General features: G+C 37.3%; 1 protein-coding gene across 1 annotated transcript in view; it reads left to right on the top strand.

Moving 5' to 3' along the window:
* The window catches only part of LRPPRC (leucine rich pentatricopeptide repeat containing), a 119,290-nt gene that overhangs the window by 77,601 nt on the left and 16,417 nt on the right, over positions 1–25,272 (top strand). Inside the window, exons 26-31 of the mRNA XM_003908571.4 lie at positions 1,809–1,877; positions 2,609–2,699; positions 9,940–10,082; positions 10,202–10,319; positions 15,445–15,571; positions 22,778–22,866. Of these exons, the coding sequence (XP_003908620.3) occupies positions 1,809–1,877; positions 2,609–2,699; positions 9,940–10,082; positions 10,202–10,319; positions 15,445–15,571; positions 22,778–22,866 (637 nt within the window). The remainder of the gene's footprint in view (positions 1–1,808; positions 1,878–2,608; positions 2,700–9,939; positions 10,083–10,201; positions 10,320–15,444; positions 15,572–22,777; positions 22,867–25,272) is intronic.

Raw genomic sequence — 25,272 nt, 5'->3', positions numbered from 1 at the left:
AATCAGCCACAAACCGAAAGAGTATGTCATAAAAGTTGTGCTGTTTAGATTGTTGGCATTTGGATCAGCAATAATACTGAAAGTTGTGAGTGAGTGTAGTCCTTGCATATTGCCATGTTCTAAAGAGGATTATTTCTTAATTTTTCAAGGGCTTTTAGTATATATTGACATTGCTTTCATTTTCAGTATTACGCATGTGAAACGAAATAAATAACGTAAGAAAAATCCTTGAGAAGAAATTGTGCCTGAATATAGACATTAATAGTATTTGAGACTATATTTCAATGACTAATTTATTCATCAGTGATTTCTTTTATCCCAAAAAGTGGATACAAGAAATGAGAACAAGTTATCCAACTTCTAGTCTACCAGTTTTTCTGTCATCCCACCAAAGCTGCAAGATGTTAGTTTCCACTTCAGTACTTAAATTAACATTGTACAATGTTATTTTTTTAAATTAAAAATAATGAGGACTTATAAATAAGAGATTAGATTCAAGGGATACCTGGTTTGATCAACAGAAGTGAGTGGAGAAAGCAGTAAAGGTACCTCCTCTAGACTGTAACAGCCAGGGCTAATGAGTATGTAGTTTTCTTATAATGCTGTGATTGAAATGTAGTGTTTAATGGTGAAGCCCTCTTACAGATGATGAAAATACTGTAGAGTGACAAATCCTTGGAATTATGTTGAAATGCTTTGTATTTTATTCCAGTATCCAAAATTGTAAAATAAGTGCTTTGAGGCCAGACTTACTGACCAAACAATAGTAATTTCGAATTGAGGATGTAACATATGTCTCAATTGTTTAAATAAACTAAGACTATAAACCAATTTTAAAGTACTTAGCTTGTTTTGCTGTCTAAACATTTAGTTTTAGGTGCCAGGCAAAAGTCATTAGAGTACTTTTATCACTGAATTTTGCAAAGCATTTTCTTTTAAAAACGAAAGCCAATGGTTTATTATTGTGACAATTGTTATTTTGTGTAACATTGATAATTTTTGTCTCCTGAGTCTATTGGAATATTTAAAGTAAGTGTGTGTGTGTGTGTGTTCAAGAGAGAGAGTGTAAATGAGAAAGAGCACATGTGGTCAGGCGTGGTGACCCATGCCTATAATCCCAGCACTTTGGGAGGCTGAGATGGGCAGATCACTTGAGGCCAGGAGTTTGAGACCAGCCTGGCGAACATAGTGCATCCCCGTCTCTACCAAAAATATAAAAATTAGCCAGGTGTGGTGGCACACACCTGTAATCCTAACTACTTGGGAGGCTGAGGCAGGAGAATTGCTTAAACCCGTGAGGTGGAGGTTGCAGTGAGCCGAGATCATGCCACTGCACTCCATCCTGGGCAATAGAGTGGGACTCTGTCTCAAAAAATAAAAAAATAAAGAGCACATGCATGTGAATGTTGACACACCCATGTTTTATTTGACATTTTCTAGTTTAATTTATTGCTTATTTTTGAACTAAAGAAAGTATAACCATTTTAATAATTAAAGATTTATGAAATGAACATTGACCTGCAATGCAGCATTTGGAAATAATTGGTATCTTCTAGGCACAGGTTAAATATAGGCTGTGTTTTATGCTCTGTTCTAATCTTACTTAAAGGTCTATAATAACTATAGGGTTAATTTTAGTTTTGTATTAGTTATAGTATAAATTTAGTATATACATTGTATACTAGTATATATAGTTTAGTATATATGTTTGGCAGCAAATTCATAAGAAAAGAAACTGTCTTTGAGGAAAAAAATAATTTTCAGCCGAAGCCTTACCTTGGGTGCTATGTGATTATTTTATTTTACAGACTCCAGGGATTAGAGCTCGATCTACAAAGCTTCAGTGGTTTTGTGACAAATGTATTGCAAATAATCAGGTTTGTATTTGATTTTGATGTCTCAGTCACCTAAAACTCTGAGTAAAAGGCAAGGGTCCTCTGTGTCACGTGAACGTTTGGGGATTTCGAGAGACGGGGCATTGTGGAAGCAGTGTTTATCTTGGTTGTCTGCCAGATAAGCAATGGCTTATTTATTATTCCTGAGGTGTAGTAGAAACCCTAAATTGTTAACCTGGGCCCTGAAGATTTTATCTTTAACTAGTTGGTTGGAGCAGGCTGACCTTGTGTCCTTGGCACTAATGCACTAAGCCTTCATTAGTCCTTAGTGGCAGGAGGAGTTGCTTCCCAGAGCTCTGGAATTTCTGCTTGCCCTCCTCTGGTGCAGGTACCTGTTTGCATCATGCCAAATAAAAGCCCCAGGGCAAGAGGAGTGTAAAATTTGGAGGGAGAAGTATTTTGTTAGTGTACGATATTCTCATTGAGTTCTCCCACCCAGATCTTTGAATTAGTTATTCATGTTGTGTTCTTGACTCCAAATTTTTTTAAAATCATGGTAAAATAAATATAATGTAAGATTTATCGTTTAACCCTGTGTAAGTATACAGTTCAGTGGCATTAAGTTCATTCACATTGTTGTGCTCAGCCCATTAACTTTTGAAATGAAGTTAAACTGCCCTTTGGTAAAGCTAATTTGAAAGATTATTCCACTGCTGTTTGTTAACTATAAAATATATAGCAAGGTAGATCTATCTCTTAATCTTACTTTTAAGGTTGAAACTCTGGAAAAATTAGTGGAGCTGACACAGAAGCTATTTGAATGTGATAGAGACCAGATGTACTACAATCTGCTAAAACTGTATAGTAAGTGATTTAACTATTTTTCATGTTTTCATTTATTCTGTTGAAGGCAGTGGCAGGAAAGGAGTGTTTGGTTTTGAGGGAGCTCCAGGGATTGTCAGAAGGCAGTTTTCATTCAACAGCCTCAAAATAAATTGAATTTTATCACAGAATGTTATATTGTAGCACTAGGCACTGTATATCTTCATAATTTCTGACATTCTTACTGCAATAATGAGAAAGTACGAAAACCTTCATCAGAACCACAGAATTTAATAGGACTTTTTGAGGTAAGAATGATCTTTCTGTTCTTTTTATTTAAACCTTCAGGTAAATTTATTGGTCACTTTTATAAATAGGTAACCACCAAAACATTGATGTATGTAGATATTTTTTTTCTTTTTGCAAGAAGATGCATATCTTGCATATCTATATACAAACTCATTGTTAAACAGTTTTTAAAATGTCGTATATTTTTGACTCAGTTATATATTACAAACATTTTTCTATATTTAATCACCTACAAATAACTAATATACTACATAGATGTACTAAAATTTATTCAGCCCATCTCCTGTTACTGGGTTTGTGAATAGATTTCCATTTTCCATTTCTAAAACAACACTACATTATTCATTTTTGTGCCTTAATCTTCATTCACATCCTTAACTCTTTTCTGAGGCTAAAAGCTTAGTATTTGTATTTGACATTTCAGAAACTTTTGATCTCTCTTTTCCGACAATGCTCTAGTACTTTTATACCAGCGTACACATTTGGAGCTTTACAGTTTCTTTTAGGATATTTCAGTGGAGAGGAATAACACTTAGAGCAGCCAGTGACCTTTCCCTATTTGATTCATGGATATTTATCTAGATTTATTGTTCTTCTTTTGTCTTGGCAAATTTCCCTTCACCAAACAAATAAGGGGATTTATTTGTCTTTTCAGACTTGTGTTTATTACCATTGAAAGCTTTCTTTTACATCTTGATGATGTAAATGAAATTAAACTTGCTAAAAAATTTATATTCCGATTTTTGGTTTTATTGAAATACACACTTCACAGTGTAATTCTTAAGACTTTGGCTTGAGCGATGATCAAATTTTTGCACAGAATGCTGAGGTTGGTATTGAATGTATAGAATTAAAAACCTGTATTTTAGGCAGTTGGTCCTCAAATTGCAAATTATAATCTGTATTTGAGCACTAACATTCCACTCTACCTACTTTTTCTTCCTTTTAAAGAACAGTTTCATGATGAAATTCTAATGTGCCAAGCTCAAAAGAAACACTGACTGTATGTCTGAATGTGTCTTATTATTTCAAGTAGTCCTCATAGAAGACTATATAAACTTTGATTCAGGAAAAAAAAAAAAAAAAAAATCTATGAAGCCCTTACTGTGTGCTAGACATTGTGGTAGGCACTGCAGATGTAAAGGTGTAGTGCTCTGCTGAAAGGGTCAGCCCCATCACCAAGTCTTAACACCGCAGCGGGTAAGAACAAGTGTAAGTATGTGGTAGTCTAGGGCCACACAGACTTCTTCCTATTCAGAAGAACTTTCACTATTAGTTTTGTTTTGTTTTTTGTTTTTGAGACAGGGTCACCCCAGCTAGAGTACAGTGGTGTGATCAGAGCTCACTGCAGCCTCAACCTCCTGGGCTCAAGAAATCCTCCCACTTCAGCCTCTCAAGTAGCTGGGACTACAGGCATGTGCCACCACACTCTGCTAAAAAAATTTTTTTTTTCTTTTACTTTTTGTGGAGACGGGGTCCCACTGCGTTGCCCAGGATGGTCTTGAACTCCTGAGCTCAAGCAATCTTCCTGCCTCAGCCTTCCAAAGTGCTGGGATTACAGGCGTGAGCCACTGTGCCCGGCCTCTTTTTTTTTTTTTTTTTTAAGAAACAATAAAAATATACAACGTTTAGCTTCATCTTAAAATTTCCATTAGGGATATATGGTCTTTGAGGTTTAATACTATTTTCTTGTCCTTAATTTCCTCTATCTGTCCTGTTGGACACCTGTCTCCAATTCTTGTGTTGCATTTGAGCCAGTAGTTTGAGAAGGTTGGCAGAGTGTGGTTAGCTTCTTAGGAGGCTGGAAGCCAGTGGAATCCTATAGAGAAGTATACATACTTTTTAACCACATTTGTATACCTACCTTCTGCCATGTTATAAATAGATAATCTGATTATAATAGGCCTAATCCTTTCCTTTCTGAAGAAGTTGCAAGCTATCCCCTTCTGCATTTTGCCTTCAGACTTGTGCCACTATTTAAATATTGTTACATGGACTCAGTTGCTTTGAAATGGAACGTATGATATGAATTGGTAGTAAATGTGGACTCATACTTTTTAAAAATCCATATTTTGCATTGTGGATTTCTTTCTTAGGATGCAATTTGAGCCCTTGAAAGAGATTGAATTAGTAGTTTTTTTTGGATATTTGTTGAAAAGCAACTTTCCTTTGTTTATTTTAAAACAGTACTTTGTACACACTTAATTTTGTGGTAAATTATACTACAGAAACAGGCACAAAATACAGATATGTAGCCCAGCCAACACCCATGGAACTGCGTTGCATAAGTCTTACATACATTTAAATACAAGCTTTTATTAACATAAAAGTGCTTGCATTTTCTGTGTACTCAATATAATATGATCTGTTACAAAATTTTGTCATTATTCAAACTCCATTTCTATCCTTTCCAATATATTTTGAGCTTTCATTGTGACAGTCTTGCAAAATTAGCTTCTAGAAACTATAACAAACATTAATTACATGAATGAAATGACTTCCTCACTTGCTTAAGGAATTTTCTATTACTTCTATATGACATTTTCCTATGTTCTGAACACTTCTTTACAGATAGAAAGTAGAAATTAGTTTCTTTGTATAGTAGTCTAGCCAAGAGTCAAGCTGCCTTACATTTGTAAGTTTGCAATATAATTCTTTGACTCTATTTAAAAAGTCTGTATAACCTCAGCATTTATTCTATCTCAATAATGATTTATATATTATTTTTTCAAGTAAGTATAGCCATTTACATTTTTTTTTGTATTGTGTGGCCTTTTCCTCCTCCATTATTACACAAGTGAAATGAACATATTCTGATTGCTAAAGATTCAAACAATATAATACTATACTAGGTAACTCTGAAAACGTCATTGTGTCCACCGCTGCCCCCTAACCTCTTATCTCAGACGTAACTTTGTCAATTGGCCATCCTTTCCATGTCTTCTCTGTACACTGCCCTCTCTCTACCTTTATATCCATATATTTTTTATGTATGTACCTATTATTTTGATTCTTTTATATCCTGTTTTGATTGTTTTATACTCTACTTGTTTCATGTTCTACATTTCTACACTGTATTCTGTGGCTTTTGTTTTACTTAACAATATGAAATAAATTCACAAGAAAAATACTTGCTTTTTCTCCCTTTTAAAATACGAATCTTGACTGCTGGTATCCTTAAAACCTCTGAAGTTGATGAATGTTTTTTTAATGAATTTATGGGTTCTTCAAATGTATTTGTGTTTTATTTTAGTCCTTATTTGTTTAGTGTTCACATTATCTCGTCTTTGGCCATTGGGAACCCCTTCACATTGGCTCCTGTGTTGGATTCTATGTTGCCTGACACACCCCATTAGTCTTTGTTAGTGCCTTGTTTTCAGGCATAACAAGACAATCCAGGCTTATGTTACATCATTCCTGTCCTAGACTGTAATCCTTATTTTATAGGGGAATGATACTTAGGTCCCATAATCAGGTAATTGACATGGGGAATATGGAAATTGCCCCATCATATCATTGTGTAAAAACCATCAGCCTTATGATTAAAACCCTGAAGTAGAGATCTCTTAGTTTAATACCATAGAGAACACGTGTGAAAAGTGCCACCTGGTATACCCTGGTTCCATAGCCATAAAATGTTGCCCCACAACTGTGTCTATTCTTGTAAAATTCACTAATATTGTCAGAAATCTTTGGTCTTATAACGTAAGGGTTCTCAGAGGTCATTTAGAACAGTCTGCCCTCTTGTTCTTTCAGGAGGGAACTGTGAGTTCCAGGAAAGTGATGTGATTATAGAGGCAGAGTGTCCATTCCTTGGTCTTAGCTCAAGTTTGTGGCTGTTAGATTATTTGAATAACATTATTGTCTCAGTAGCATTTTAAACACACAAAGGATATTATGAAAAAAAGGCATAGCCTTTCTGCACATTTGTGAGAGTTTACACACAGCTGCAGATTTTGACACACTGATTTGCTTGACTACTTCAAATCTTTGTTTTGTATTTTGTGATCCAGATACAATTCCAGGAAATTTTTTCCCTCTGAAAAGTATTTACTGAGTTGTTTCATGCTATATTATACTAATTCTCATCTGTATTTTGAAATATTTTCTTAAGTTGCTAGTCTTTTTGTTGTTGTTTGTTTTTTGAGACAGGGTCTCACTCTGTCACCCAGGCTGGAGTACAGTAGCACAATCTTGGCTCACTGCAACCTCCACCTCCCAAGTTCAAGCGATTCTCCTGCCTCAGCCACCCCAGTAGTTGGGATTATAGGCATGCACCACCACACGTGGCTAATTTGTGTATTTTTAGTAGAGATGGGGTTTCACCTTGGCCAGGCTGGTCTTGAACTCCTGGCCTCAACTAATCTGCCCACCTCAGCTTCCCAAAGTGCTGGCATTACAGACATGAGCCACTGTGCCTGCTCACTAGTCTATTTTAACAGGTGCATCTCTGTAATATCCTTGTCCTCCCAAAGTAGAAGCTTTTTATATAGTTTTGTGCTATTTTTAAACAAAGAAAATAATGTTCCCAGAATTCTTACAGCCTAAAGGCACAGAGCTGTAGATTATCCACCCCCCTTTTTATTGTTCAGAATAATTAAGTCCCCTTTTAAAGGTCCTTAGCAGTACTGTGTCTAGCTGTTGGAAACCTTCCCTATCTTCCCACAGTCCACAAGGACCTTTTGGCAGTCAACAGAAGTGCTCCACTTTTTTTCCTTCTACGGAATAAAGATTCAGAGACTTGGATTTTTTTTTTTTTAAATCAAATAAGTTTTATACTTTCACATACTTGAAATACTTCAATTTTATATTACACAACATTTTAATGAAGAAAAAGCGTAATTAGCTAATGAGAGTCTTGTTTTGAAAATTGGTTGTAAATGTAAGGCTTTTATATTACTTGGGTTAATTTTATCAGTATATGTATAAAATCACTCTGTACTTTACATTAATTTCTGCCATCTGGGCCTCCTTGCAGTGTAGTCTGTGTGAAAGTTTAGGCTGCAGCTGGGCACGGTGGCTCACACCAATAATCCCAGCACTTTGGGAGGCCAAGGCAGGTGAATTGCTTGAGATCAGGAGTTCAAGACCATCCTGGCCAACATGGTGAAACCCTGTCTCTACTAAAAATACAAAAATTAGCGGGGCATGGTGGCACACACCTGTAGTCCCAGCTACTTGGGAGGGTGAGGCAGGAGAATCGCTTGAACCCTGGAGGCGGAGGTTGCAGTGAGCTGAGATCAGGCCACTGCACTCCAGCCTGGGCAACAGAACAAGACTCCATCTCAAAAAAAAAAAAAAGACAGTTTAGGCTTCAGTCTGTGTGACCCAGGGGAATTTCTCTACTCATTATTTAAAGGTTTTTTTTTTTTTTTTAATTGCTAATTTCCCTTGAAGAATGAGTATGCTTTGTTTTTTGTTCTTTAAATTTTTTACTTTTAGGAGTCATTAGTTATCAAAAAACTTAACTTTTTGGTTTTGGGGAGAATAATCTAGGAAAATCCTACGTGTTTTAGTATTTTTCCTCTAAAATGCTGAGGAACAAATGTATTCATGTTGCCTGAAACATTTGTGCTCTAAAACAAACCCTTCCTTCCTAGAGCTGGACCCCACACAATCCAGATATTTCTTATACATACTGGCAAATTAAAAAAAAAAAGACATCTAAAGCAGGTTTTCTGTGCATTTAATAATTGTATTGCACTTGGTGTCATGTGACATTTTTCATATCTTGCCCCAGTTTTTCACAAGCAGAAATTAATTTATTATATTAAATGACTTGATCTTTCTTTTTCCAACCATGAGAATTTCTAAAAACAAAGTTTTTATTCTGGAGTTTTTGCTATTTGTAAGGACTAGATTACCACATGAAAGGAAATGGACTTTTCAATACGAAGGGATCTGCCTATTTCCTTCCCAGCCGACTTCCTGTCCCCTTGTAATAGTCTGATGACATTATCAGTTGAGATAAGAAATCTAAGGAGATTCCACGTATCTCACATGGTCATAGAAACTCTTCGTGTCGACAGAAGAAACATAGACTATTCTCTCTATTCAACTAAGTGAAAAGGTTTGTCACTTGTAAAGAGAATTACACACTTTCAGTCATTTTAGTACACACTACAGCTGTGTACTATACGGCAGCAGCCCCCAACCTTTTTGGTACCAGGGACTGGTTTCATGGAAGACAGTTTTTCCACAGACCAGGTTGTGGTGGGGGACGGGGATGGTTTGGGGATAAAACTGTTCCACCTCACATCATCAGGCATTAGTTAGATTCTCATAAGGAGCGCACAACCTAGATCCCTTACATGCGCAATTCACAATAGGGTTTGTGCTCCTATGAGAATGTAGTGCTGCCGCTGATCTTACAGGAGGTGGAGCTCTCGGGGCAATGTTTGCTCGCCCGCCCACTGCACACCTTCTGCTGTGTAGCCCGGTTCTGTAGCCTTTGCAAAGATCATGGATGTATGTATACCGTATGTACCGCATATGAGCGCGTATATATGTATACTGCATATGGTACACATATATATACATACGGTATGTATGTATATATGGTGCCATATGCAGAGTGTGTGTGTATATATATCTCTCCATGATCTTTGCAAAGGCTAAAGGTCATAGTTGAATTGTTACCTGTTTCTGATTTTGATTTCAGCAGTAGGCACTTTCTCAGTAACATTAAAAAGACAAATTTTTTATCAACATGATTGAAAGTGTTTAATAAAGTATGATGGGGGCTTCTTGTTACTGCTTTTTGATAGGTAGGGTATTTTTGGTTTGTAATTCAGAAGTACAGAGAAAAGTTCCCTTCTTGACTTTGGGTCACAGTCACATTTGGTTCCTTTCCCTAAAGGGCAGCATTTGGAATAATGCTTTCTTCAACATCAAATAAGAAAAGTTCTAAATATTTTTGTGAATTCTCTTTAGTATATTTATTGATTAATTTCTGCTTAATCAAATTCTACAGAAATGAATGGTGACTGGCAAAGAGCTGATGCTGTCTGGAATAAAATCCAGGAAGAAAATATTATTCCTCGTCAGAAGACATTAAGATTATTAGCGGAAATCCTTAGAGATGGTAACCAGGAAGTTCCATTTGAGGTACCTGAGGTAATTGTTTTTGGCATAATCATAACAGATTTTGTTAGTATAATTAGGTTATAGATTAGCCTACTTTTATACTGAAAAGATCACCAGTTTTTATTTAACAGAATAATTTTGTTTTAAAGTTGTATGAAGATGAAAAACATTCCCTGAATTCTTCATTGGATTCTTCATCAGACTCAACCACAGAACTTGGTTTCCAGAAAGATATATTGAATGCCTGCCAATGGAAGCAAAGCAAAGGCAAGCACATATGGGAATGGCAGTGTGGGAGCGGGGGGGTCTTCTAATAGCAGTGTGGGAAGTGCTGTAGGTTAGAGATAGGACTTAAATTTTATATATTTCTTGTCCCCTTCCATACTATAACAAAAACATTTTGGGGCAAGTGGGAAAATGTAACTGTTGACTGAGTGGTAGATAATATTAAGGAATTACTCATTATTTTTTTTTGAGACAAGTCTCACTCTGTCGCCCAGGCTGGAATGCAGTGACATGATCTCAACTCACTGCAAGCTCCACCTCCTGGATTCACGCCCCCTGAGTAGCTGGGACTACAGGTGTCCACCACCACACCCGGCTAATTTTTTGTATTTTTAGTAGAGACAGGGCTTCACCGTGTTAGCCAGGATGGTCTCGATCTCCTGACCTCGTGATCCGCCTGCCCGGGCCTCCTAAAGTTCTGGAATTACAGGCGTGAGCCACTGTACCCAGCCGGAATTACTTATTTTTATTAGATGTGATAATGATATTATGATTTACTTATAGGAAAATGTTCTGAAATTTTGAGATCCACATGAGTTATTGAAGGATGAAAAAAGTCAAGATTTCTATAATTTATTTTAAAATGCTTAAGCTATAAAAAACAAAGCAGGCTGGCCATGGTGGCTCACACCTGTAATCCCAGCACTTTGGGAGGCTGAGGTGGGCAGATCACAAGGTCAAGAGATCGAGACCATCCTGGCCAACATGGTGAAACCCCATCTCTACTAGAAATACAAAAATTAGCCGGGCGTGTTGGTGCATGCCTGTAGTCCCAGCTACTTGGGAGGCTGAGGCAGGAGAATCGCCTGAACCTGGGAGACAGAGGTTGCAGTGAGCCAAGATTGTACCACTGCACTCTAGCCTAGCAACAGAGTGAGACTCCGTCTCAAGAAAACAAACAAACAAAAAAAAAGCAAATCTGATAAAACGTTAATTGTTAGATATAAGTGATGGATATATGGAAGGTGAGATTCATTATACTATTCTTTTTTTTTTTTTTTTTTTCTGGAGACAGGTCTCACTCTGTCACCCAGGCTGGAGTGCAGTGGTTTGCAATCATGGTTCATTGCAGCCCCCACCTCCTGGGCTCAAGCAGTTCTCCTGCCTCAGCTTCCCAAGTAGCTGGGACCATAGGCACACACCACCACACTCAGCCAATTTTTGTAGTGACGAGGTCTTGCTATGTTGCCCAGGCTGGTCTTAAACTCCTAAGCTCAAGTGGTCCTCTCACCTCGGCCTCACAAAGTGCTGGGATTACTGGTGTGAGCCACCACCCCCAACCTGTACTATTCTTCGTACTTTTCTGTACATTTGAAATTTTTCATAATAAATGCCATTATTGGCATACATTTTTATTAAAAATATTTTTTTGAAAATAGCATTGTGGCAAATATTATAACTTGAAAACAAAAAATGATTAAGGGACTAATTACTATACTAGTGTGTATTGACGTGATCCAGCAGTATCTCGAGGTTAGAGGTCTGCTTCTTGATTTTCTTCCCTTTCTCTAGTATTAAGTTTTCCTGAAGATATCTTCACCTCTCTTAATGCCTACTTTAAATTTTGTTTGACCATCTTTAACCCTCTGATAGGAGCTTGCAAGTTGAATTTTATGTTTTCACTTAGACTTCTTATACTGTTCCAGAAGCATATATTACTCTTATTTTCTTTACTTTTATTAATTTCTTTTCATTCTAGCTTTCCATAGAATGATTCCTTCAGTTTTAGGGTGGATTTCAAGGATGGTTTATGATAGTTTACCATTAAGGAAATAAATACAACAGAATTCTTTTTTTAAATTTTAGTATTGATAGTTTTGAGGTTTGTTTATTAGAAAGGAACCAATGTAGACATTTATGGAACTTCTTCATTTCCTAACTTAACTAGAAGGCTTGGCTAGGCTTACAGGCTTGGGAGGCCAACGTGGGCAGATCACTTGAGCCCAGGAGTTTGAGACCTGCCTATGCAACTTGGTGGTATCCCATCTCTCCAGAAAATACACAGATTAGCCTGGCTTGGTGGCACAGGCCTATAGTCCCGGCTACTCAGGAGGTTGAAGCTGCATTGAGCCATGATTGCACCTAGGTGATTGAGTGAGACCCTATCAGGAAAAAAAAAAAAAATTGTGGCAGTGATGTAAAATGTATGAAGTAAAAATAAGCTAAGTTCTTATGCCTCCTCAGTTACCTCTGTAGTATAACTTTTTATTCATTCTGAGTCATTTTCTTTTCTTTTTGAGACGGAGTCTTGCTCTGTCACCCAGGCTGGAGAGCAGTGGTGCATCCTCGGCTCACTGCAACCTCCACCTCCCGGGTTCAAATGATTCTCCTGTCTCAGCCTCCCAAGTAGCTGGGACTACAGGTGTGCACCAGTCTATTCAGTCTGTATATGTTTCAGTACATGCTATGCATCTTTGAAAGTGAAGTATAAGATTAAGCTTGATCAATACTATGTAAATGTTCTGGTGAAGTGTTTTTGGTTTTTTTTTTTTTTTTTTTGTGAAACAGAGTCTCACTCTGTTGCCCAGGCTGGAGTGCAGTGGCACAACCTCTGCCTTCCAGGCTCAAGTGATTCTCCTGCCTCAGCCTCTCAAGTAGCTGGGATTATAGGCACCCACCACTATGTCCGGCTTTTTTTTTTCTTTTGTATTTTTAGTGGAGATGGGGATTCACCATATTGGCCAGGCTAGTCTCAAACTCCTTACCTCAAGTGATCCGCCCGCCTAGCCTCCCAGAGTGCTGGGATTATAGGTGTGAGCCACCACCAAGCCCGTCCTCTGGTGAAGCTTTGATTTGACCAAAATGAATAGTTAGTGAAAACAAATTTAAGTAGTTAAATACAATGTAGTTAAATACAAAGTAGTTAAATACAATGCAGTGCATATTATAAATGTAGAGCTACCTCTATTCTGGAATTTTCATTTATCTAATTGGTTTCATCCTGTTAATTCTTTTTTTGGGGGGGGGGGGGCGGGGGGTAGAATGTTGGTCTGTCACCCAGGATAGAGTGCAGTAGTGCAATCTCAGCTCACTGCAACCTCTGTCTCCTGGGTTCAAGCAATTCTTCAGCCTCAGCCTCCCAAGTAGCTGGGATTACAGGTGCCCCCCAGCAAATTTTTGTATTTTTGGTATATACCAGGTTTCACCATGTTGTCCAGGCTGGTCTCGAACTCCTTACCTCAAGTGATCCTCCTACCTTGGCCTCCCGAAGTGCCGGGATTACAGGTGTGAACCACTGTGCCCGGCCATAATCTCAGGATTCGAATGTTTAGTGAAATGTGAATGCTTTGAAAATTGAATGATTACATTAACACTTTTCTGGTAGTTCAGTCTACTTAAAGGCGTCTCATGATTGTCACATCAGAAACAAACGTATGGTGAATGGGTTTGGTATAGTAAAATGCTAATTAAAAAAAAAAACTAATAGGGACTAATATACTCAACCACACCAAGTTAATGTGAAGACCACAATTTTAGAAAACAACAAGAGTTTCCAAATAAGTGAAATATTATGTGTGATTGTTAGGAAGTTGACAATAATTATATTGCATCTTAAGTTTTTAGCCCCCTAAAAAGCATTGGGTATTGAATGGCAGATTTTATTGCAGTCATCTTATTGTGTGTCGTGGTTTAAATATTTTATTTAGCAGAGCTGTTCTGTGACTTTAATAAGTAAATAAAACTTTCTTAAATTTGTGATGCATTGATACTGGTACTCGAATGAAGATATGTCATTTTCTCCCATTTCAGAAAAGTGAAATACACCGAATAGACTAGGTATCTGATGGAAATGATACTGGAGTTTCTTCTTGCATATTAGCATGTTTTTATTTTCTGTTTTTTGCCAGTGTCCTGGAATATACAGTTGTTCGCAACCATAGAAATCTAGTGTAAGGCACTTGGAAATTTAATGACTAACAGGGACTGTTCTATGGAAGACTTACTTGAAATGTGATAAACTTGTGCCATTGTTACTTTCACTTGCCCAAACTGTTCTCCTTAGTTAAGATGCAAATATAAATGTTGTCATATTTTTTTTCTCCAAATTTAGCTTAAAGGGATAAATATTTCTTTTGACAGTGCCACTTAAGTTTAATTAAGGGGCTAATGCACACATCCCCTAACTCATACATAGAAGCATGGCAATTTTTGCATGTTCAGAAACTTCTAAAGTAGCTTAAAATGTTCTTCTGAACATTAAATAATATCATGTTCCGTCTTAATTAGAAGTTTTATATTTCCTTACATTGAGCCCTATATTCGTAGAACTATCACGTAGGCCATACGTGATAGTTCAGTTATGCCCCATCTTTATTGTGATTTGTTTATACACAGAAGGGAGTAGATTGTAGTTTCAGTTGGCTGTTTATAGCCAGGCAATTTTATTTCAGAAAAGTAAGTGACTGAAAAGTGTAGTTACTTCTCTTTTGGTAACATCTTTTCATTCACTGACAGTTATTGTGAACAAGTGAAATAAAACTGTTAATCAGTCAAACAAATGTTGCTTAGTTTACTTGTTAGATATCTGTATATTTGAAAATTGTATGTTTTTGTATAAGTCCTGTCGTAGCCAAATAATGTGATCTCCTAATTTTAGAATTATAGGCTATATTCTCTTTAGTGCTATTGTGTTGAAATGTTAACCATTGTAACCACCCACTTATAGATTAAAGATTGCTTTAAAATGAATCTTTTGCTCCCCTCAATCTAAATTATACCTCTGGTTTATTTGGACTTTAACACACATTTTGCGATTTATTTTGAAACTAGTATCATCTTTTCATAAATTCAGAAGAGCTGTTTCTCATTTTTATTAGAAGGAAAATAATTTATCAACTTAAGAAAGCTCGTATGAGAAATCATTTTAAGAGGAAACCCCTTCAGGCACCATCCATTCGGATTAAGTTGTAATTTCCAAAACTGTAGCTTTGTCTTTAAAATACTTGAAGAATTACGTCAGTGTGTCTCTCTATAGAGTGGCAACAGTGGGTTGGTATTAAAAAGCAGAAATATTTGGATTTAGGTCTTTGTTTCAGTATTTTTTCCATCCTTTTGGCATTTCAGAATAATGTCATCTCATTTATTTTTTGTCTGTTTTCTCTCATAGAGGCATATGGTATTTTCCTGAAAGCAAAACAGCAAAACGTTGTATTTAATGCTGAAACCTATAGTGATCTCATTAAATTACTGCTGTCAAAAGGGTATTTTACACAAGCAGTGGAAGTGAAAGCATTGTAAGTATTAGTCCATTTATTAAACCTCTTGTTTAAAAAAGAATATTGGCTACCATTAGCCAATAATAATAATAATGTGCTGTGTAGTGCAATTGCTTGATTGGCCTCAGCTACCCATAAAAATCATATGAAATGGTTAACTAATTTTATCAGGGTTTTTTCACCTTAAAAAAAAAAAAAAACCATTACTGGCCATACACAATGTAGTACATTTTGCTTAATGTTCCATCACGATTCATTTAAGATATCCATGCACAGAAAAGTAATTTTATTATATTCTGTTTCTTGTTCAGCAACTAAATCCCTGTACCTTTTGTGGGGGGAGTAGCCTGAGAAAACAAAGACACCATGGACTTTGAACTTAGACAAAGATTTGAATCTTACTTGAAAGTTCTGTGACCTTGGGAAAATTACCTGCCATCTCTGATCATTAGTTTTCTTCTGTATGATGAGTGTATGATAATATTACTTAATACTAAAGATTTCTTCTAGGTGTTGAAGAAGGTAGTGTGAAGTAGAAAAAACATAGGTACTGAACACATTTTATTTGTGTTTCCCCCTCCTTTCGTGTTTTTTAATTAAAAAGAAAAATAATCTGACTGGGCGAGGTGGCTCATGCCCGTAATCCCACAAGTTCGGGAGGCCGAGGTGGGTGGATCACCTGAGGTCAGGAGTTTGAGACCAGCCTGACCAACATGGTGCAACCCCGTGTCTACTAAAAATACAAAAATTAGCTGGGCATGGTGGCGTTTGCCTGTAATCCCAGCTACTCAAGAGGCTGGGACAGGAATATCACTTGAACCCAGGAGGTGGAGGCTGCAGTGAGCTGAGATTGCGCCACTGCACTCCAGCCTGGGTGACAAAAGGGAGACCCTGTCTCAAAAAAGAAAAGAAGAAAAGAAAAGGAATAATCCGAAAAAATTTTTAAGTCCACAACACTTTTAGAATATTAGAATCCTAAGGAGAAAATGGATGCCTGCCATCCTTTCACATCACAAGAAAACCTGGCAGTGTCCTAGTGTTGCTAAAGTTATGCATCATAGGCTGTAGTTACTGTCTGTGTTTTAGTATTGAAAAACGTGTTCTATATGACTGTACTTGTCTGTGTGTATGTGTGGTCTTGAATCATCATTTGTATGTCTTGATACAAGACAGTTGCACTAGGACTGTCGGGTTTTCAATGTACTCTGTGTGTCATTTGTGTGTTTTCTCAATTCCTAATCAAATTATATCTATATCTCTAGAACACTCAATATACCCTTAATTAGTGACTTGGAAAATTTGACATTGAGCAGTATCCTGTCATAGGTCAAGGGTGTGGATCACCTAAAATTACTTTCCTCAGAAAATTATGAAACTCTCCATGCCAACCCTCTCCATGATAATGAAGGAGAGCTAGAAAAAAGAGAAACATTTTGTGTTGAGAATTAAGTATGATTAAGTGATGAGATAGAAGCAAAGACAGAAAACTTAAAAAAGTTAGATTTTGAGTTTGGTCATGAAGACCTCTGAAATACTTTCTAAAAGTACAGGTTTTAATTTTTTTTTCTTTTTCTTTTTCATTTTCATTGGGTTTGTTCTAGAACAGTGATCCTTATTCTGGTAGCATAAAAAGATTTCCTCACAGCTCACCACAAAGACTCTGATTCAGCCAATTTGGTGTGGGGTCTGAGAATGTACATTTTACTCCATACCCCAGGTGATTGAAGAATCATGTCTTAAACATTTTGATCGCGTATGATTAATAACAAATTGTACTTGATATATCACATGTAACTATATTATAAAACATACTCAAAATAGAAAATCTTCATAAGATGAAATTTTTAAAAAGAGATTTAAGCCCAGGCACGTTGGCTCATGCCTGTAATCCCAGCACTTTGGGAGGCTAAGGCTGAAGGATCACTTGAGGTCAGGAGTTCGAGACCAGCCCGGGCCAACATGGTAAAACCCTGTCTCTACTAAGAATATAAAAATTAGCCTGGTGTGGTGGCGGGCGCCTGTAATCCGAGCCACTTGGGAAGCTGAGGCAGGAGAATCGTTTGAACCTGGGTGGCAGAGGTTGCAGTGAACCCAAGATTGCGCCACTGCACTCCAGCCTAGGCAACAGAGCGAGACTCTGTCTCAAAAAAAAAAAAAAGTAAAAGAGAGAGAGATGTAAAGGTTTTCTTGCCTCACCCTAGAGTGTTCATACAGTGTACATGCCGCTCATTGAAGACCACTGGTCTAGAGTAGTTTCAAAACGGCAGTTGCAGCCAATTAGTGGGTCATGACATCTATTAAGTGGGACAGAACCAACATTGTATTAATGAAATAGTATAGACTATTTCAGAGTACTTCTGTAGTAAAGATATTATTTCATGAAAAGTTGCTTTCAGTTATGCGTGTGTGTGTGTGTATCTGTGGATTGGGTTGTCATGTAAAACGTCATTTCTTACTATAGTCCTCCCATAGATCTTGATCTACCAAGGTTGAAACCGCTGACCTGGAAGATAGTTGTAAGCATGACTTCTATTTGCCTTAAATTTACAACCTGTAAAATATAGGTTTATCTTTTTTTTTTCCCTTTAAGTTCTAGGATACATGTGCACAACATGCAGGTTTGTTACATATGTATACATGAGCCATGTTGGCGTGCTGCACCCATTAACTTGTCATTTACATTAGGTATATCTCTTAATGCTATCCCTCCCCCCTCCCCACAATAGGACCCGGTGTGTGATGTTCCCCTTCCTGTGTTTAAGTGATCTCATTGTTCAATTCCCACCTATGAGTGAAAACATGTGGTATTTGGTTTTCTGTTCTTGCGATAGTTTGCTGAGAATGATGGTTTTCAGCTGCATCCATGTCCCTACAAATGACACGAACTCATCCTTTTTTATGGCTGCATAGTATTCCATGGTGTATATGTGCCACATTTTCTTAATCCAGTCTGTCACTGATGGACATTTGGGTTGATTCCAAGTCTTTGCTATTGTGAATAGTGCCGCAATAAACATACATGTGCATGTGTCTCTATAGTAGCATGACTTATAATCCTTTGGGTATATCCCCAGTAATGGGATGGCTGGGTCAAATGATATTTCTAGTTCTAGATCCTTGAGGAATTGCCACACTGTTTTCCACAATGGTTGAACTAGTTTACAGTCCCACCAACAGTGTAAAAGTGTTACTATTTCTCCACATCCTCTCCAGCACCTGTTGTTTCCTGATTTTTTAATGATTGCCAAGGTTTATCTTCTTCCCTTCTTCTCTAGATCTTCATGAAGCCTTCTTGAGGTATGATTGACATGTAAAAAGATATATATTTAATGTATCTATCTCAGTGAGTTAGGGGATAAGTGTACACCCTTGGAACCATTTCCCACTTCAGGGTCACAAACATATCCTTCCCCTTCCAGAGTTTCTTCCCACCCTCAATATTATTATTATTTATTGGGTTTTGTGTGTGAGAGAACACACTTGTGATCTTTCCTCTTAGCAATTTTCAGTATAAATACAATATTGTTAGCTGTTGGCACTAAGCTGTATAGAGCTCTAGAACTTAACTTATCTTCCATAACTGAAACTGTACTTTAACCATTATCTCATTTCCCTTCCTCCCAGTCCTTGGCATCCGCCATCATGCTCTGCTTCTTAGTTTGATATACAAGTGAGACTTTTCTTTTAGCTGTGTTATCTACCAGGGTTATTTGGGAGTTGCCTTCCCCCATGCATCTGTATGCACCCAAGAGAACCCAAGATCCAAAGCCTGAAGTCAGTCTGGGCTTTGGATGCATGTCCTCTCCCTTGAACCAATAAAATGTTATATCTGACTATGTAGAATTGTTTCATGGCTTAAATTGTTGAGTACTTTAAAAAATAATGCTGGACTGAAAATTCAGAAGTGAAAGTTCAAGTTACTAATTATCCAACTATGTTACTTGAGGTATTTCAAGAGATATTTTGTGGATTCAGTTCCTGTTTATTGCCAACTAGGTCCTCTCTTCCCATTCCCATTCTGTGTCAGTGATCAGAGTGAAAAACAATTGTTGCTTTTTTATAGGCAACTTTATTATAATATGGTGGCCAAATGAGCTACTGTAGCAAATGGCAGTACCGCTCTAGTATTATTCGGGCAGTCTTACTCTGGATCCATAGCTATCTGTTGTTACAGTTTTCTATGTAATGTCACTTGGTCAACCTTAAGAGCCATGGTTTTGGTGGAGCATGGTGGCTCAGTGGCTAACGGGTATAATCCCAGCGCTTTGGGAGATCAAGGCAGGTGGATCAGTTGAGGTCAGGATTTCGAGACCAGCCTGGCCAACTTGGTGAAACCCTGTCTCTACTAAAAATAGGAACAATTAGTGAGGCGTGGTGGCGCATGCCTGTAATCCCAGTTACTCAGGAGGCTGAGGCAGGAAAACGACTTGAACCCAGGAGGCAGAGGTTGCAGTTAGCCAAGATTGTGCCACTGCATTCCAGCCTGAGTGACAGAGGAAAAAAAAAAAAGCCATAGTGTCATTTTTATTTTGCCTTTGTTGTCATCTAATATGTTACAGATATACTTGACGTCTAATAAGATTTCAACTTTATTTACAAAGTCATTTAACCTTCCCAATAAGCCATGAAACCTCAAAAGTAATAGTAACTGCTGCCTTTTAAAAATGTTCAATAAACCAACTTTCTTTCATTTTTTAGTTTCCTCATGGTTCAAAATAATTTATCTGTAGTAAATGCTTTCAAGGGAGGGAAACCACTTATTCAAAGAGCAGTAGGGGATATAAACTTGTTTTATATCTCTGCTAACATTAAAACATATTCTTAGGGACTTTAGGAATCATGTAACAACAACCCTACTTTATCTTTTGAGAGTAGAACTTGATTTTCTCTCATTCCTCTTGGCTTCCTGTATCATTCTGTTTGGAAATAATGCTGTGTCTGTCACTGATGATTTTTATTGAATTGGCCAGTTTTTGTTATCCTAAATAATATAATCACCAACTAATGTCCTTTGTGCATGTTATGTAAGCACAGTCATTGCTTACACGAAAGCTCACTTCTCATGCCTATATTACATGTATTATACCATATTTACTTTAAAATGTTACCTAAAATCCATTAAAACCATAAGGCAACAAAAGTCTTAAATTTGAAATGCTGTCGTTTCAGAGCAATAAATTCTCTGAAATGTCCAATGTGAAAGTTTCCCTATAATACTGTCTTCTTTGGTTAAGATAGTTTAATTTTTGCAGTTGATTGTAAATTGAAAGAGGGGTACTCTTTTTCCCCTATAATTTTTTTCCCTTCATTTTGACAGTTCTAAAAATAAAATGTCTGGAATTCTCTGCTATCCAGTTCAGTAACCACTAGTCCTATGTGACTGCTTAAATTTAAATTAGTTAAAATATAATTAAGATTTCTGTTTCTTCATCAGAGTAGCCATGTGGCTAGTGGCTAACTGTGTTGGACAACACAAGTGAAGAGTATTCCCATCATCACAGAAGGTTTGATTTGACAACTCTGGACTCGATTTTTTCGAGTTTTAATTTTGAAAGATCAAAATTAGGAGTCAAAAGTTAATGTCTTTTATTATATCGTATAAATGATTCCAATGCAAAGATCTCTACCCGCAACTTTTTAAAACTTTTCTCTTTTTGCCACTTTGGAATCTGTTTTGGTTGTAATTGATCAGTTTCTACATATGTAGGATACATTACTATAGAATAGATCTGGGGTTTCTTCTGATATTTATCTCCACTTTCATATTTGTAATGAGCAGGCAACTTGAGACAGGAAGAGATTATTGAAAAAGAACGTTATAGGCTTTGAGGTTTTTGAAAGGTTTGTAGTTCATACTTAGTGTCAGTTAAAAGAGAAGTTTCGTTACCTTGTGGTTTTAATGGATTGTAGGTGAATATTTTTAAGTTAATATGGTATAATACATGTAATAATATTAGAAGTGAGCTTTTAATAGTGTCTAATTTTTATTTAATCATGCTAAAGATTGAGAAAGTAAATCCTTTGTGCAATTCGTAGTCTCATGCATGAGTTGTTGACTTAAGAGCTTTGACAGATGGGACAAAGGAGAAAAGTCAAACTGAGCAATGGGTGCTTTGGTGGGATTAAGAGGATTGGTCAGAGGAATAAGAAAATCCCGTGTCCAGGGACTGTAGGGGGTGGACCTTAGAGGCTGAAAGTGACTGAGAGGATGGGCATGTCATAGTGTCTCTGGGGGATTTTCTTGGGATTGATGAGAATAATTTAGCAGTGACCCCGCTTTCGTTGCAATCTGCCCAGCTTATATGTCCATGTTGGCAGGGCATGCTGTTGTTGGCAGCAAGGTCATCACTGAGCTCGATAAGGCAAATGGCAGCAATTGCTTTTGTTCCTTTTGACCTGTTTAGATTTTCTAATCCAGAGATGAACTCTGGGAGCATTAAGGATGCTGAAATTTCATCGCAGGAGATGCACAAACAGTGTAGCAAACAGAAATCTTCAGCTAGGTTTTGGGGTTTCCTGTTTGCTTTTGTTGTTTCATTTTGCTTTTTTTAATCCTGTAGGTTTTATTGAAAAGTCAAGTGATTTTTTGCTCTTGAGTTTTAAAAGTTGGTGTTTCATTTCAAACTTAAGGCTAGGGCAAGATGGTTGTGTGAAATTTTTAATTTTAAAGTACCAATAGTTTGAGTTCTGTAGTATGTTCGGCTTCAAAAACTGTATGAATCTAGATGGCAGAAATTTGAAAATTAATTGACCAAATGATACAGTGTTAGTAATCTGCTTTAGTTTATATTTAAAATGTACGGTGCTGAAAATAAATCTTCATTTTTGTTTCTGGAAGAAGAGTTTTACATTTTATAATTACTGTGAATGTAGAAAAAAAAAGTATCCAGCTTAGGATACGGCAGAACAATGCGGGGCACGCAGTTATTTTAGTCATCTAATATGTCAGCATTCAAGAATCTGAACCGATTGTTTAAAAAAAATCTTGTACTTTGTTTCTTTTGTTGCTCATTTCCAACTTTGTCATCTGTCAGAATGCAAAAAAAAATTATCCTTCTATAACCATTGACAGGATAACACAAAAGCTGTCTCCAGGTCGATATTTTGCAGCAATATTTTTAACATACGAACAGTAGTTTTTATAATTTCACCTTGGTGCTCAACCATTTATTATCGTATCAGAAGCATGTCAGTAATTCCTTTCTAAATGTCTGCTTCTTTTAGCGCGGAGACCCACATCAAGGGCTTCACACTGAACGATGCTGCCAACAGCCTCCTCATCATAACGCAAGTTAGGCGGGATTATTTGAAAGGTATGTCACAATGCTTGACCTTTACGTCACATTAATGCCTCTGCAGATTTTTCTTGTAACGCCCTTCGAATACTTGGATAAAGGAGTCCATTTAGCAAATTACCTGCTTATCAAGAGCCTTTTGTGGTAGCTGAGAGACGTAAATTACTGTACATGCATTTATAATACAGCTTGAATATGAATGTACTTGTCATTTGACCACTTAGTCCAGTTTCCATTCCATTTAACACAAGATGGGTTTTCTTAAGATGAATCACAGCTCTTCAGACATGCAAAATTTGTGTTCCAGAACGAGAGAAAGTACAGGCTTTCAAGTGCGTTAAAATTCACAGCACAAGTCATTTTGCTTTGGAAATTAACATACTTTAGAGCATCTGAAACAATTCCCAGCAGTTGTTTCTTGCATATTGTGTTGGTTGTGTGTGAGATAGCAAATGAGTTAAATTGAGTGTTAAATGTGTGGGATTGTGCACCAAATGATTATAATATTGATTTTTAAAACTTAATCTAATACTTTTTAAATAGTTCATAACACAAACAGCAATAAAATACAGTGTTTGTTTGAAGTTTAGGTTTTCAAATTAATGTTAAGAGAATGAAAGATGTGGACATGACTTTGGGGAGGATTAGGGTGGGGGCCATTGGTTTGGTAGAGGCTGTTTAAGAGTTTTCAAGGGGATGAAATTGGATATGGAGGTCTTACGAATGATCTCCCAAGGGGGACTATGATGAATCTCTTAAATTTAGGTAAGTAACTTTCCACTTCAAGATTTACATTTGAATTTGAATGAATACAGTGATACTGCAGTTTTGCCAATACAACAAAACCCACTTAGGAGATCTCTAAGGAAGGTTGAAAAAGCTCTGGAAGTGTAACCTCATTGTTTCCTCTCTCTGTAATAATGGTGTTATTCCTCATTGCATGTTTTGGTTTTGTTTTGTTTTAGGGTTTTGTTTTGGTTTTTGGTTTTTTGGTTTTTTTGGGTTTTTTTGAGATAGGGTCTCATTCTGTTGCCCAGACTAGAGTACAGTGGTGGGATGGCTCACTGCAACCTCCGCCTCCTGGGTTCAAGCGATTCTCCCACCTCAGCCTCCTGAGTAGCTGGGATTACAGGCGCCTGCCACCATGCCCAACTAATTTTTGTATTTTCAGTAGAGACGGGGTTTCACCATGTTGGCCAGGCTGGTCTTGAACTCCGGACCTCAAATGATTCTCCCGCCTTGGCCTCCCAAAGTGCTGGGATTACAGGCATGAGCCACCGTGCCCGTCCTGCATGTTTATCACATAATTTCACATCCTTGAGAGGAACTTGTTGTTTAATTGTGCAACTTTAATGTTGCTTATAATACCTAAATGTACTGGTCTTTAGCTATCTTCCTAATTGATTAGTACTGAATATGTAAGTGAATAGAAAACACTTTTTGTGCCCAGACTTTTGTGGCTAGGCGCAGTGGCTCACACCTGTAATCCCAGCATTTTGGGAGGCCGTGGCAGGAGGATTGCTTGAGTCCAGGAGTTCAAGACCAGCCTGGGCAATGTAGCGAGACCTGGTCTCTACAAAAAATTTTTAAATAGCCAGGCATGGTGGCATGCGCCTGTAGTTCCAGCTACTTAGGAGGCAGAGGTGGGAGAATCGTTTAAGCCCAGGAGGTTGAGGCTGCCATGACCCATGATGGTGCCACTGCACTCAGCCTGGGCAAGAGCGAAATCCTTCCCCTGGCCCCCCAAAAAATGACTTTATGTCCTGTTAGTATTTTATGTAATAAAATGATAAACAATTTTAAAACAATGAAAAGTTAAACTTGCTCGCCATATAAATAAGCTCATTGTCTTAAATAGCTTTTGTTTCTGTAGACATGGAGATAAGAACAAAACACTTTTCTGATTTCAGAGATTCATTTTTCAGCTGAATCTGACCCAGATTTCTTCAGCTTGATTGGTACCCTTTATTTTTATGTTAGGTGCCCTGTGTAAGCTACAGGAAAGGACATGGTATCATTTATCATCTACTCTTCTGAGCTGTTCAGCTCAACTGGAGGTTGCCTGAGAGCAGGAGCCTCGAACCCACTGTTGCGGCACTACCTCTTCCACCCCCACCCCACCCCCCTTCCTGAGCATATCACCACAAACCTGTTGTTGGAGTAAAATGATCATCAGTGAGGACAGGAGTGGTGTTTGCACTTATTTTGCTCCATGGCTGATGAGAGCTCTTAATTTTTAAAAGTCCCCTTCTGTTCTTCTGCCTTTCTCTGTTTTAGGTTTCTTTTTCTCAACCCCATCTAAAATAGGAAGAAAAAATAAAGCCGATTAAATTTTACTGTTGGTGAATATTAATAGCTGATACGTGGCACTTGTACAGTGTAATCAGTATCACTAGTGAGTGTGTAAATGTTGGAATTAGGTGA

This window comes from Papio anubis, chromosome 14, assembly GCF_008728515.1.
Source record: "Papio anubis isolate 15944 chromosome 14, Panubis1.0, whole genome shotgun sequence".
Taxonomy (NCBI): Eukaryota; Metazoa; Chordata; class Mammalia; order Primates; family Cercopithecidae; genus Papio; species Papio anubis.
Note: the sequence above shows the minus strand (reverse complement) of the source record. Positions and strands in the feature narration are given on the sequence as shown.